At 39.7% G+C, this 16,469-nt stretch overlaps 1 protein-coding gene across 1 annotated transcript; it reads left to right on the forward strand.

Annotated features, from left to right (window-relative positions):
* Window positions 1-359: 359 nt before the first annotated feature.
* LOC110718746 (O-acyltransferase WSD1-like) lies at window positions 360-7,412 on the forward strand. Its single transcript, XM_021897642.1, has 6 exons — window positions 360-1,355; window positions 5,643-5,715; window positions 5,856-5,923; window positions 6,014-6,226; window positions 6,658-6,795; window positions 6,943-7,412. Exons 1-6 carry the CDS (start codon window positions 564-566, stop codon window positions 7,096-7,098), a joined length of 1,440 nt encoding a protein of 479 aa, XP_021753334.1. The 5' UTR covers window positions 360-563; the 3' UTR covers window positions 7,099-7,412.
* Window positions 7,413-16,469: the final 9,057 nt, after the last annotated feature.

The raw sequence follows: 16,469 nt of genomic DNA on the forward strand, positions 1-16,469 counted from the left end.
GGTTTACTAATATAAAACCGCTACTTCAGGTAGCGGTTTTCTTAAATAAAACCGCTACTTGAAGTAGCGGTTTCATATAAGAAAACCGCTACCTGAAGTAGCGGTTTTACACAGTACAAGTAGCGGTTTGTTAAAAAACCCGGTTCAAAATTTTTTTCCCCTAAACCGCTTACGTGGACGGTAAAACGGGAAAAAAAAAAAGAAGTTGTATTATGGGAATTGCGCATCTTGTCAACATTATTTAGGGAAAGAGCTCCAACATTTTGGACCAGCCATTATTCTCTCTCGTTAGCTTTACACAACCAAAAATTAAAGTGACATACATTTATAGGTCAAAAATAAGGGATGGAGAGAGTATACCCCAATGTAGATGCCCCTAGTAAGAACAAAAGAATCTTCTCTATTTAAGCAAAGTATCACCAGTTAACCCCTTATTGTATTAGGGTCTTTTTAGTGCTAGTCTGCCACCCTACATCTTCTCCTAATCGAGATAAACACATTTGTCACATTATCCCAACTTCTAAAACTTCCAAGTATTGTTATTAATTTATCTGTACCTCGGTATGAACTACCAAAAAGGAAGCCATATTTCCGATGAGCCTTCAACGCCGATAACCCGGGTAAGCATCCACCCTAAGCACAACCATGTAATCCATTGTGTCTTAGGGTTCAAGAACCCTATCGACGTAAACACCCTTAGAGACGAGTTATCCAACTCCGTCATGATCAAAATCCCACGTTTCTCAAGCCTACTAGTTGTGGATAAAAAAAATGGTACAGAATATTGGAAAAAAACCGATGTTAACCTAGATGACCACATCTTCATCCATGATGGTGATGGTGAACCTCCAATGTCCGATGATGATGCCATCAACGCGTATTTGGCAGACATAGCCTTATCACCACCCATGAGCTTGGACAAGCCATTATGGGAGCTACACATCATGTATAAGCAAAAGTGCACAATATTGAGAGTACACCATGCAATAGCTGATGGCATGTCATTGATGTCATTGCTATGGACCATGGGTAATAACTCATCAATTCCACGTGTGCGCGATGGTAAGCAACTTCATCATGATGCTCAAAATCATCCAATAGTTATGTCAAGTAAAACTGACCAAAGTTTAAGGAAGAACGGGAGCATAAAAAAATTGGGATTATGGGAAGGTTTGATGTATATTTGGGTTAGCTTGGTTTTAGTGGTAAAGTTTATAGGAAGGTCTTTGTGGGTGAAAGATAAAAAGTCTGTGATTAGTGGAATTGAAGGGGTGGAGCTTTGGCCAAGAAAGGTGGTTACTGCCAAGTTTCAAATTAGTGATATGAAGACCATCAAAAATGCCGTCCCAAATGCTGTAAGACTCTACTTAATTAATATGAAAATTCTATAGTGATCGTTTGAAATATGACTACCATAATATTTTAATGATTATGTGATTTATAATTGACATATTTTTTTCGAAACAATAAATTTTACGGAGTATTACTTTATTTTTGGTATAAAATAGTATTATCAACTTTTTTTTATTTATCAAATTTTTAATTTCATTTATGTAATTTTTATTCTTATTTAATAGTTTCTAGAAAAGTACTTATTTTATACTGGATTAAAATTTTCAAAAATTATACTTGCATTGTATATTATAGAAAACTAATTGTGTTCATATTATAATGTGAAAAAAATGAATTAATCATATTGTTTGCCATTAAAATAATAGGAGAAAAGACACGTTGAACCGTCATTTCATTTGGTGTAATTTTTTTTTTTTTGAATAATCAATTCATTAATAAAAAGTCATACGACATCTACAAATGAAATATAAATTTACCAAATACATAAAATAAATCAAACAAAAGTTTTCTTCATTATATTATTGAAGTCACAATCGTTTAATAGATCTTGCATTGTGGTACATTCCTTGCACACGTCGTTGGAATACATAGTCTTTTCGAAAATATGGTCTAACGATACTTTGCAGCTAAAAAGAAGAATTTCATTTGATTCATTTAAATGCATTTGAAATTTGACAACCTTTGTAATCCCGTACGATTCTTTACCAACAAATTAATTATAGGGCAGAAGAAGATAGATTTTTTGATAAACTGATCTAACCTACAGTAATTCCATCCCTAAGAGGAATGAACAACTACACCAACGACCAACAACTCCAATAGGGGGAGATTGGTATATCTACACTACTTGTTTAGATTTATTGAAACCAACAGTGAAAATTAAAGCAAAACAAGGAGAATGGGTCCAAAATAGTCTAATTTCCGAAGAAATTAGACTATATTTCGGCCTAATGGCCTAAAAATATTAAACTCTAGTGAAGAAGATCGAGGAGGAGAAGGGAGAGAGATAAAGCGGCTAGGGGTTTCTTTTCCTTAGAGGTAAAAACTCTGTCATTGGGTGTAATTAGTTCTTAATCATTCTTAATATTTTCTTTTTTTTTAGCTTTTAAAGAGTACACTGCATTTATCATTTTAATCATTCTTAATATTTTTTTTATATTTTCATTTGCGTTTTGCGCGATCTCCAATGTACAACTTATACCATTAGTATCTCTAGTTTCGTATTACGAAGTTGTAGTGAATTGAAAGTTATGAAAATTTGATATTATGAAAATACAAATTGCAATAACTACCCTAACTATAAGGGTAATGTTATATGTAAACTTTAGGGCTGCATACAAGCATTAAATACACTCTTGAAAATTGTTTAAATTTAGGAATTTATGACAAAAACATGCGTAGTTAGATAAGGATCTTGCTAACGAACGCCATAGGGAGTAAGATAAGTGATTAAATATTTTCTAAAGTGGTATTAATTTAGGAATGCATGTCAAAATCTTACGTTGCACGGTGTAATTAATGTTTATTTTAATTTAATAATTTTACTTTTAGTTAACATACCCAATGCCCCTATGATGTTTGTTAGCTTTTACCATGCCATACAATAATTGTAAAATATGATCAAAGTAAATGAAAATATAAAATAAGAACTGAGGGAGTAACTAGAAAAGACAAGTCAATGTTCTTTAAAAAAAAAAAAAAAAGACAAGTCAATGTGTTTGGTAGAACTAACATTGAGTTTACCTTTTATTTTCATTAACATATTCTAAAATCCGCAATTTCTCAATCACCAATAATGTTCACTTCTTATCCAATCTAATCCTCAAGCTCACGTTACCACATGGTAGCCGGCCACATATGGTTTTTTTTTTTTTTTTTCCTTCTTGGAAAGCCACATGTAGAGTACTTGGTAATTGGAATTAGGCAAAGTAATTCATATCAAACATCTACCAATTAACAGTCATTGAAAATTCAAAAGGGGATGAAAATCACTCATCATTGAAAATTCAAAAAGGGGATGAAAATCACTCATCATTGAAAATTCAAAAAGGGATGAAAATCACACATCATTAATAATTCACTTCCTCCTTTTTTTTTTTTTTTTTAATTACACCATTTGTTATTTTACGCTTGTCGATACAATATTTTGATCATTAATATCTTTAATTATACTTATGTAAAAGTTATAAAAATTTGATATTTGAAAAGTAGACGTCAAGACAAATCTAACGAGATTACATATGACTATATTTTATTTTTTACGGATAAATCACGAAAAATGATAAAAAAAAGTTGCGTGAATAGTGTAAAATCTCAAATAATACAATTAAAAAAAAAACGAAGGAAGTATTATTTTTAGGATATTTTTGATTTTAACACCTCCAAAAAAAATGTATTTTAACACCAGACAAATGTTACAAAAATGGTTTTTACCACCACTTAAAGGTCTCCGTCCTTCCGTTAAGTGGGGTCCACAGTGACACGTGTCACCATTTTACTTGTTTTTTTAAAAAAAAATTAAAAAAGAGGAAAAAAAAATAATAATTCCTAAATCTACCCAGCCACCCTAGCCCCACCATCGGCGCAGCTCTCTCCCAGCCCCGAGCGCCAATTGCGCCCAGAACCCACTCCCCGGTGCCGGCATCGGCCTCTCCTCCCCCACACGTCACCCCTTCCTTCATCCCGACGTTGGCTAAACCACCGAACTCCCTCCTTCGAAATCCCTCCCCCTGCAAACCAGCACCAAACTCCCTCTTCCCAGCAAAACCACCGTACGCCCTCCCAACCCAACGCAATCGCTGCTAAACACCGGCGCATCCCCTCCCCCTCCCTTACCCGACGCACCTAAACCCTCCCCCTCCCCCTCCGCAGCCCTAATCTGCCCCAAAACCATCATGAATTCAACCATTAATGGCTAATCCGCAACCCTCCTTCCCCAAAACGACCATGAATTCGGCCATTAATGGCTGAAATCAGCCGGTTTTGGGGCTTAGTGGTCTTAACCGGCCGATTTCGGCCATCAATGGCCGAATTCGTGGCCGTTCTTGAAGATGGCTGTAGGTAGGTGATTATGGGGTGGTTTAGGGCTGCGGGAAAAGGGAGGGGATGGGTTTAGGTCGGTCGGTGAGGGAGGGGGAGGTGGTGCGCCGGTGGCTGCGTCGGCGGCTGTGGGTCAAGGTGAAGAAGAAGGTGGCGGTGGTGGGGCTAGGGTGGCTGGGTAGTTTTAGGTTTTTTTATTTTTTATTTTTGGTTTTTTTTATTTTTTTTTCTTTTTTGGCCAATAATAAAGCGACACGTGGCTCATGACTCCACTTAACGGATTTCTAAACGGAATCAGTTAAGTGGTGGTAAAAACCATTTTTGTAACATTTGTATGATGTTAAAATACATTTTTTTTTTTTTTGGAGGTGTTAAAAACAATTTTGAGCTTTTGTCTGGTGTTAAAATAAAAAATATCCTTATTTATATTTATATGCATCAAAACAAAAGTACTACCTATTATATTATTGGTGCTCCAGGCAAGACGTGTAAGGCCTGTAAGGAGCTCCACTCCTTCTGGCGGGCCCATGGTTTATTATGACGTACTCCGCATTATTGAACTGGATTTGTCCCTTTCAAGTTTCAACTAAAAAAATGACGTTTGCTCCGATCAAGTCATCAAACTCCTCCCAATCTCCCATATTCAGTTATTCACCACTCACTCACATATACACTACACTTGGTCAGTTGGTCCCATTAATTTTATGTTGTCCCCAAAATAAAAAAACTAATAGAACAAAATCCTTAATCAAACATATCTCAATTTCATAAAGATAAGATTATACTTCGTATTAATTATAAAAGCGGTTGTACGTAATTTAAATACTGTGTTTATAAGTTGAAAAGAATTAATAAGCTTTTATAGTATTTTTATGTTCATCTGAATATATATGTAATTTCTTACGCTAGTGGTATGTTGCAATTCATAATTAAAACAAAGTTATTATCCAAACAAAACAATAAGTAGATAATCACATAGAGGGAACAAAAAAGTATAGATTCTCAAATTAAAATAAAGTTGAGTGTAGAGTTATAGTTTTTTTTATAATGAAATGTTATTTGAAATTCAATAAACTCCGTACTTGATTTTTCAATTTTTGTAAAAAAGTTTATAACAATTAGAAAAATATTATGGATGTGATTATGTGAAAATCGGATCGGATAGACATACATTTATATCATTGTCTATTTTTAATGCTCTTTTAAATGCACTAATCACTACGAACTTAATTACTTGCTATCAAATGCAGACGATAAATGATGTTCTCTATGGAATAGTATGGTGCGGTCTAACTAAATATCTCAAAACTCGACATCCTAATGGTAAGAGCATTATTACTTTTTTCTTTTATTAGATCTATCAACAAATCAATTTTTTTTTTTATTTTTTTTTTATTTTTTTTTTGTCCTCATTTTATTATTACAATTTACAAACTAAATATATTTATCTACTTATTTGCTAGCTTTGCAAGATGGCTTTCAATTTACTGGCCTATGCCCAATGAACTTGAGAGAACAACCCGGAGTTCAGGTCAACATCTTAATATGTCCTTCCTCTGTCTCTAAAAGTTATTATTATTTGATCTTTAATGCTAATTATTATCAACGATGTTGTGTTCAGGATGTTTTTAATATGATGTCAAACAATTCAGGGGCACCTTGGGGTAACAGATTTGCAATGGTCCTGTTACCCATTACGTACTTTAAACGCGACATGAATGCTCTAGCTTACATTGCTCAAGCTAAGGCAGTGATGGATCAGAAAAAACAATCAATGGAAGCTCGTTTATGCTTCGAAATAGGATACCTCATATTTTCATTGTTTGGTTCCAAGGTAAATAATAAAGATTTGCCATAGAATCACAGTTCATCTAGATCTAATCAATTAACTAAAACATTTATTACAATTATTGGACTATTGACACATGACACATCGATATAGATTTTTCAATCAATTTTTTTTTTTTTTTTTTTTAACGGTAATCAATTTAGGAGGGTCCCTACCGACCCACCCTATCACAGAAATGAGAGCTGTGAGAAATCGAAAATCTCCTCATTCCTTAACTAACAAATAATCAACACGCGATAGTGAATCATACAAATAAGTTTTAATTAATAAAAATAAGTGAATATTAGTAAATAAAGTGAAATAGACCTATATTACTATACGTAGTATATGATAATTTTGAACGGCTTAACAAATGTATGCCAATGAAACTACATGCCAAGTGATAAGCAAATTTTGGGTTGTGTTACGTTTTGCAGATTGGAGGTGAACTATTTTACAATCTGTTTACTCATACAAGCTTCCTTATGTCCAATATTGCTGGCCCTCCAGAAGCAATATCATTCGCTGGCAACCCTATCACTTTTATAAGAGTTACGTCTTCTGCTCAAGCTCATGTAAGTGCATTGATTTATACGGAGTATAATTTTTAATTTTCCTAATGAGCTATAAGAGTAACACAAATTACAAATAGCGACCTAATATACACAGACCTTTAGTCTTAAACTCCTAAACACTAGTGCGTCGGTTTTGTAATGGTGCAGGCATTCACATTGCATATGGTAAGCTACGCAGGGAAGGCAGATCTACAAATCCAAGTAGCCAAAGAAGTTATACCTGACCCTGAATTTCTAGCCACCTGCATTGAAAACGCATTGCTTGAAATGAAGGAAACTGCTAATGCACGCGTCACCAAATAATTAGTCATCGTCGTCTTGCCACGTATGGAACTACTAAGGCTTACGCTAGCCAAGTTTACAAAATTATTGTAATTTCAATAAATGGTAGAAGAACAATTAATTATCTTGTGTGAGTTGTTTGTTTGATAAGATATACGAAGTATATATAGTTTATAAGGTTGCACCCTGTGTTTAATCTTTGAATTATGTTACAATGCTATTAATGTGTAGTCAAATGAGGTGAGAATTAGAGTATGGTGGCAAACATATACGTAGTATGTAATCAAATGAGGTGAGAAGCCTTGACTTAAATAAAAATCTGTTAAGTTATGAAATTCTAATTTCTAAACCTAAGCATGACTTGGCGCAAATCCAAATGTGAAATATATGAAGACCTGGCCTCACTTGTACATCAATACTTTAATTATCATTATATTGAAGCATAAGGAGCTTGAACCAGCTAAAACGACCTGAGATTCGCGCGATTTTGACCTAAAACAACAAAAAAGACTCAAAACTCGATCCAAACCCAGAAATAACCCAAATTGAAACCTGAACCGACTCCTCGCTATTAATTAAGTTTTTATTTTTATTTTTACATAGTTTTTATTCAATTTTAAACCAACAATAGCTTTTAGCCTTTTAAGTAATTTATCGACCATATGTCTTATAAATTTTTTTTTTAAAAAAAAACACAAACTTTAATAAGGCCGATATACAATATATATTAATATTATACATCATCAGAAGAAAAATCATTGACTCTACAATAATCTAAATTTACTTCGATGTATTCTAAAAGTAACATTTTTTTTTTAGATGGAGTTGTTATTTACCATAAATTTACCACATAAAAATCATGCTTAATTTATATAGGTAATTATATTAACCCATATAGAATTTTTCCATCAAAAATTACAAAGTATCTTTTAATTAAATAAAATATTACCGTATATCCTTTAAATAAAGCAATAGAACGATGTACGATAAAAATACTGTAAATCGACATGCATGAACATAAGTGCATGATACTAAAAGTTCATCATGCATTAGCTGATGGTATGTCATTGATGTCATTGCTATGGACCATCGGAAGAAGCGATCATCATCGTCGTCATGATCATCATCAAGAAGAGGTCATGACCAACAAAGAAAGGCAATGTTTTAATGAAGAAAGGAGTTTTAGAAAAATGGGGTTATGGAAAAGTTTGAAGTTTATTATGTGCTATAGCCTAATTTATGTGTTACAATATTTAGGAAGGAGTTTATGGATTAAAGATAAAGGGACTGTGATTAGTGGAATTCAAGGGGTGGAACATATGCCAAGGAAGGTCACAACTGCAAGGTTTCAAATTAATGATATGAAGACCATCAAAAAAAGCCATACCAAATGTTGTAGTAATTTATATTTTCTAGTATTTCCTCTGTTTATATATATATATATATATATATATATATATATATATATATATATATATATATATATATATATATATATATATATATATATATATATATATATATATATATATATATATATATATATATATATATATATATATATATATATATCCTCTAATTTTAAAATTACCTCAGCTCAATCTTTGATTTGATAAATGTCAAAACTCGTAGCCTTAAGGGTTGACACATAATTTCAAAAAGTTACAGGGTGAGGAATGACGAATTGGGGGATCTACAAAGGAGATTTTTATAATATAAAGTATATTATTACCAAAATAATAATAATAAATAAAAATATTCGACCTTAGTAAAAAAAAATTAAAAAAAGAGTTGAATCAAACAAAAGCCTGAGTATATTATTTTTGTTAATATAATTATACTATTTGTTAGGGGTGAGCAAATTGGGTACCCGGTCAAAACTTTAGGATCCGGACCCGGAATTGGTTGGGACTGGGTCCTAAAATTTGGAACCGGAATTGGAACCGGTACAACCGGGTCCTAAAATTTAGGAATTGGAATTGGTTCCACCGGGTACCGGTTCCGATTCCGGGTACCCACTTATATATATAAGTGTTGAAATATAATACAAATCATAATATTTTTTTTGGTTTATTTTTACTTTTAGCGTGTAATACTTATATTTTTATATACATTAAGCTATTTTAATTATATTAAATATTAATATATTTTTTTTTTACTAATTAGTTACGTTCAACATATTTTTATTTTTTTAAATATATTTTGTACAATATATGTTGGGTAACCGGTATAGTAGAGCGGAGGGAAAAATCTAGAAGTTTTAGGGTTTTGTTTGATAGTGGGTTAAGAGTTTTATAAGCAATTGGGCTTAGAAATTAAAATGGATTGTAGATAACTCTTTAATTTCTTAAAAACACAAACAATCCACATACTATATCATATACAACGGTACCCAGTAGGTATCGGGTCCAAAATTTTAGGATTTGGAACCGGAACCGGTTACAACCGGGTCCGAAATTTTGGACCCAGTCCCGGAACCAGTAAGACCAGTTCTGGGTCCGGACCCGGCGGGTCCTAAACGATTCCGGGTCCGATACCAGGTACATGTATAGTTATGATATAAACATTAAAGTTACTAACATTTGTTTTTTTTATTAAATGTAGACGGTAAATGATGTTCTTTATGGAATAATATGACGTGGACTTACAAGATCTCTCAATATTCGACATCCTAGTCAAGGTAAATTTAATTATTATTCAATTCCTCTTTGGTGATTTCAAAATAATGTTTTGATGTTACTCTTTATTAAGGAGCCGTATACTATCTCCGTTCGACCGTTCCTAATATAATAAATCTTAGTTCCAACTACTATAATAGCATAGACTAATGAGTAATGAGGATACAAAGGGTACAAAGTAACGAAATTCGAGACAATGTCTTATTAAGATGTAAGTGGAGTTTATGTAGGAAAAAGTTTGACAAGAAAAAGTGTAGTTATCAAATAAAAAAGAAACATGTGAATATATATTGTTTGGGTCCAATTTAGTCCAATTGGGCCTAGTCACTGAATGATCCAATTAAAAGCCCAAGGTCAAGGTTCAACTCTCCAAATGTGCTAAAGTCAAGGATCGGTCCTCAAGGCAAGCCAATTGGGCTAAGGCCCAATTCCTCCATATATCAAAGGTATAAAAGCCACAAACATAAACACACACACATAGACACATTAATTCAACAAAGCCTCAAGCAACTAACTCTCTTGCATAGTGTTCTCTCTCTACACACTTTACTGACTTTAGCATCGGAGGGGCCTTCCTCGGCAACACCCCCGAGGCTAGCTTACGTGTGTTTACTGTGCAGGAAACCATCGGCCCAACATCACTTGGACCGAATCCAGTCTTCTTCACCTCATCGGGCCTTCAACAAGGTCCCATTGTTTTCACCCGAAACAATTTGGCGCCGTCTGTGGGGAAGACTTTCAAAAATCTTTAAGCCAAATTTCTAACCAAGATCATCTTGCAATAATCTTAGTAGCAATGGCTAGGAACCGCAAGAGTAAAGGCCTCCGTCAAGGAGCAGGCGAAAAGTCTAAAACCCCTACACCATCACCCTCACCGGACCGGAACTCTCCCAAGGGTGCCAGCTCGGAGCAAGGATCATACAGAGAGGATTCCCTTTCTCCCGTAATTCATAATTCTCATCATAGGCCGAGTCATTCTCGGTCTAGCGGGGGTCAATCCGATCATAGGACGCACTCAGTGCCCCAAAGCCAACCATCGACCGTCCGCTCTCGTTCCCATACTCAGCCGAGGACCCCTTTGACGGGGCCCAGCTCGGAGGAGGTGGCGAGAGCGTTGGCAGTGCTCATGGAGGCAATGAGGGCACAAAATATGCCACCACCTCGTGATCGAACTCCCCCGCATACCCGGCGTCAGCGGAGGAAGCTAGACCATGATGGTGGGAAGCTTCCTTCCTTCCGGGAACTGGAAGAGTGGGAAGAGGATACCTGGAAAACTGAAAGTGAGAGGAAAAAGAACCCTCAATTCTTCAAAGGATCCTCAACCTCCCGATCAGGAACGCATAAGAGCAGCAGTTCAGCTTCTCGGCCAGAATCTGCTCACCGAGAACAACCGGAGATTGTTCGCCGAAGCGTCCTCGACCGACTCGGACGCAAGGAACCGAGCGTGCACAGTCGCCTCTCGTTCCCTGCGGCCGAGGCCCAGACTTCCCAGCCAGGGACGAAAACCACTCCTACCTCTCTAAGAGGGCGGAGCGCGGTCCCTTCGGCCAGGAACAAGGGCAAGGCCGTTATGCTACCCGCCAGTTCGCCATTCGAGCAGTGGATACTGGAAGAGCACGTGCCCACGGTTAAAATACCGTCGCACATCACGTATGATGGAACTTCGGATCCGAAGGACCACATTGCCTCGTACGAGGCTCATATGCATCTTTGCCCCAGATCCGAAGCGACTTGGTGCAAATATTTCCCAACCACTCTCAAGGGGGTCGCGCAAGCGTGGATCTCCAAGGGAGTAAAGCAAGGTTCCATAACAGGGTGGGATGATCTGTCCTCCAAATTTAGGAGCAAGTTTTCCACGGCAAACCGCCGAGAGAAGACTACTGCAGAACTCATCAGTCTGCGTCAGGGGGAAACCGAAAGCCTCCGAGACTATCTGACCCGTTTCAGTAACGAGTCATCCAGTGTCTCTCAGCTGGACCAGGGGCTAGCCGTTTTTGCAATGCAGAATGGCCTTCAGCCCGGGAGGTTCCTAGACTTCATGGTCATGCATACCCCGCAGACCTTGGAGGAAGCTCTGAATGCCTCGGATAAGTTCATCCGAGCCGAAGAGTGGAACAAAGCGAAAACCCAACCTCAATTCGGGGGAGGGAAACAAAACCAAATACCCTTGTCTGAAGGTCAAGGCCATAAGGCAAGGGGAAAGGCAAAGGCCTCGGAGCAATCCACGGCCGTCGACCCAAAGAAGGAAAAATCTGCTTCGTACACAGGCAGATACGAGTCCTACACTCCGCTCTCCCTTCCACGCGCCAAAATTTAAAGCGTGACAAAGGAGGAGCAGAGTTACCGAAAGCCGAGACCACTCCCAGAGTGGTATCAACGAAAGAATAAGAATCAGTGGTGCGAGTTCCACGAATCTCCGGGACATAACACTGAGGAGTGTATCCAACTGAAGGACCAGATAGAGGACATGGTCCGGAAGGGATACTTGAAAAAATACTTCGCGGATCACCGCGAGAAAAAAGAGTCCGAGAAGTCAGCAAAGGACTCTCGGCAACACCTCGACTTCCCCCGAAAGAACAGTAAAAATCCAGAGGGAAAATTCTCTCCGATTAATGTTATCTCGGGAGGAATATGCTCTCGGAGGGAGTACAAGCGACACCTTAGGGCTTTGACCCACCAGGTGAACAACGCTGACATTCAGCCTCCCCAGTCGCCGGTGCCGAACATGACGTTCACAGCCGCCGACTGTCGGGGAGTAACGTTCCCTCACGACGATCCGTTGGTGATCATCGCCACGGTGGCCAACCACGACGTCAGTAAGGTCCTTGTTGACGGTGGCAGCGGAGCAAACATTCTGTTCCGAAAGGCCTACAATCAAATCAAGCTGAAGCCCAAGCACCTTACGCCTGTACCCTACCCGGTATCCGGATTCAATGGGGCTTCAACTTATCCAGATGGGAAGGTGACACTTCCTGTCACCATCGGCTGCGATGAGGCAGCCAGGAATGTCATGACTGAATTTTTTGTCATTGACGCTCTTTCAGTGTACAACGTGATTTTGGGGAGACCCATAATTCATGAGATCCAAGGGGTCGTCTCAACTTATCATCAGCTGATGATTTACGTCTCAGACGCCGGCTTCACCGAAAGGATCCAGGGCAGCCAAAAGGACGCCCGAAGGTGCAACTACCTCAAGCCATCCACTAGTCGTCCAGATGACGATGACAAGGATGAGGAGGAGAAAGAAAAAGAAAGAGAGCCCAGCACAAAAAAGCCGAAAGGCCTAAGTGCTTCGGCCCAAGGTTCCGTGCCTAGAGAAAAAGGGCCAGAAAGGGAAAGGGCTAGCTCTTCGTCTGAGCCGAAAGACTCAGAGAGCCAGCCGAAGAACAAAAAGTCTGGGACGCCTGCTGACATAGACAGCAGGCCAGACTGTGAAGAGTCCAGTCCATCAGCAATGGACAAGGACCAGCAGACTGAAACGGTCGAGTTGACCGAAAGAGACGCTGAGAAATGTGTAACAATCGGGATGGACCTTGATCCGAACACCCGTTGTGAACTTATTCAGCTCCTTCGGGACAACAGAGATGTGTTTGCTTTCTCGGCAGCTGATATGCCCGGGATAAGTCCAGACCTCATCTCCCATAAGCTTAATGTTGACCCAACGTGTCGACCAATTAAGCAAAAGAAGCGGAATTACTCCGCTAATAAGAACCGAGACATCGCAGCCGAGGTCAAAAAATTGCTGGAGGCAGGCTTCATCGAGCCTTGCCAATATCCAGAATGGCTGGAAAATGTGGTGATGGTTCAGAAGGCCAATGGTACCTGGAGGATGTGCGTCGACTTCACGGACCTAAATAAGGCTTGTCCAAAGGATTTCTATCCCTTGCCGAGGATCGATCAGCTAGTCGATTCGACAAGTGGCCACGCCTTGCTTAGTTTCATGGACGCATTCTCGGGGTATCATCAGATCTTCATGCATCCCGACGACCGAGCAAAGACGGCATTTGTCACGAACGCTGGGGTGTGTAATTACAAAATGATGCCCTTCGGATTGAAAAATGCGGGGGCAACCTATCAAAGGCTGGTGGATCAAGTTTTCGCCGACCAAAAGGGCCGAAACATGGAGGTCTATGTCGACGATTCGATCGTCAAAAGCAAAAAATCTGAGGACCATGTTAAAGACCTGGCTGAAACTTTCGCCACCTTAAGGAAACATCAAATGAAGCTGAATCCGAAGAAGTGTGTCTTCGGCGTGAAGTCAGGGAAATTCCTTGGGTTCATAGTCAGCAAGAGGGGGATTGATGCCAATCCCTCCAAAGTCAAAGCAGCGCTTGACCTTCCTGAGCCGAAAACAAAGCAGGATGTTCAGCGGCTCACCGGAAGAATGGCAGCCCTCTCGAGGTTCATTTCCAGAGCTTCGGATAAGGGGCTACCTTCCTTCAAAGCCCTGAAACTCCCGAAAACAAAAGAGCTCGTTTGGGAGAAAGATCAAAAAGAAGCCTTTAAGCAGCTTCGGGAGCACCTGGCTCAACTCCCAACGCTGGCTAGCCCAGCAGAAGGAGAAACTTTGTACATGTATGTGGTCGTTAGCCCGGCCACCATCAGTGCAGTACTGCTGAAGGAAGAAAGCAAAAGTCAGCAACCGATCTACTTTGTCAGTCATACACTGACGGATGCCGAGACTCGCTACCCTCTACTCGAGAAAGTCGCTTTTGCGGTAGTAGTAGCTGCTCGGAAGCTGAGGCCCTATTTTGATTGTCATCAGATAGTGGTCTTAACTGATCAGCCGTTGGAAAAAGTTCTCGGCAAGGTTGAAAAATCTGGTAGGCTAGCCAAGTGGGCTTTTGAGCTCACCGAATTCAGCATCAGCTATCGACCGAGGGCTGCCATTAAGGCTCAAGCCCTAGCGGATTTTTTGGCCGAATGCTCATACCAAGAAGCGCTAGACAATGAAAAGAAAGTCTGGACCGTGTTTACGGATGGATCTTCCACCGAAAATGGTTCGGGGGCAGGAGTAGTGATAACCTCTCCTGAAGGCAAATCCTTCGAGTACGCACTAAAATTTTCTTTTAAGGCCTCGAACAACGAAGCCGAATATGAGGCAGCAATCGCCGGCCTAGAATTGTGCATCTCCCTGGAAGCCGATCATGTCTGTCTGAAAACAGACTCTCAGCTAGTTGCATATCAGATTAGCGGCAGCTACGAGGCCAAAGAGCCCTCCATGATAGCTTATCTCGCCAAGATCAAATCAGTCATTGCAGAGCTGAAAACTTTCGAGGTTCAGCTGATCCCAAGGGGTCAGAATACTCAAGCCGATGCACTCTCTAAACTTGCCAGTTCAACTCTCACTGAGTTGAACAGATCTGTATATGTGGAAGTACGTCGAGTAAGAAGTGTCGACGAAGCACTTGAAGTGTGCTGCGCTGACCCAGAGCCTAGTTGGATGGATCCCATCCTGGCTTTCAAACTTCGGGGAGAGACTCCCAGAGATAGAGCTTTGGCCTCCAAGATGAAGAGAACCAGCTCAAGGTTCATTGTCTTCAGGGGGGAGCTTCTGAAAAAGTCCTTCTCAGCCCCATTGCTGAAATGCGTGGGACCAACAGATGCAGATTATATCCTACGGGAAATTCACCTCGGCATCTGTGGGAACCACATCGGGGGAAGGACCTTAGCCCACAAGGCATTGAGGGCTGGATATTACTGGCCCACCATGATCGCAGATGCTAAGGAGCTGGTCCGGAAATGCGAAAAATGTCAAAAATACGCCCCAGTTATCCACCAGCCAGCAAGGGATCTTCAGCCGATCCTTAATCCACTCCCGTTTGCCCAATGGGGACTGGATATACTAGGACCATTTCCAGAGGTTGTGTACCAGAAAAAATGGCTGATAGTTGGTGTTGACTACTTCAGTAAGTGGATCGAGGCCGAAGCAGCCTCGAACATTGCAGAACAAACCGTCAGGAAATTTATCTGGCAGAATATCATCACTCGTTTCGGCATTCCGAGGGTATTTGTCTTTGATCATGGGAGGCAATTCGATAACTTACCGCTGAAGCGGTATACAGATCAGTTCGGCATCAAACTGGCATATTCAGCGGTATGCCACCCGCAAAGTAACGGACAAGCCGAAGCTGCAAATAAACAGATCCTAAATGCCCTCAAAAAGAGGGTGGAAGATCAAAAGTCCAAGTGGCTGGAGGAGCTCCCTGGAACCCTTTGGTCCCTTCGGACAACTGAAAAAGAGGCAACGGGCTATTCACCTTTTGAACTGGTATATGGTGCCGAAGCCGTTCTTCCAGTGGAAATTGGCTCAGAGAGCCTACGAGTGCACCACTTCTCGGCTGAGAATGAGCGACTAATGAAGGAATCTCTCGATTTCCTCGACGAAGTAAGAGACTCAGCCCGAGACAGAATGGCTGCTTATAAGCAGAGAATCAGCAAATTTTACAACCGAAGGGTCCATGCAAGGCCTCTTAAAATTGGAGACCTTGTCCTTCGGAATGCCGCTGCAGTCCAGAAAGGCCGAATCCATGGGAAACTCTCAGCTGCATGGGAAGGGCCTTATGAAATCTGTGATGAGGTTCAGCCAGGGACATACCGACTTCGGCAGTTGGATGGAACCGAGCTGAAAAATCACTGGAATGCTGATATATTGAAAAAATATCATGTGTAGACCCTTCGGGGCAGAACAATCTCTGTAAGTACATTTTGAAT

The sequence above is a fragment of the Chenopodium quinoa genome, unplaced genomic scaffold (assembly GCF_001683475.1).
Source record: "Chenopodium quinoa cultivar QQ74 unplaced genomic scaffold, ASM168347v1, whole genome shotgun sequence".
Taxonomy (NCBI): domain Eukaryota; kingdom Viridiplantae; phylum Streptophyta; class Magnoliopsida; order Caryophyllales; family Amaranthaceae; genus Chenopodium; species Chenopodium quinoa.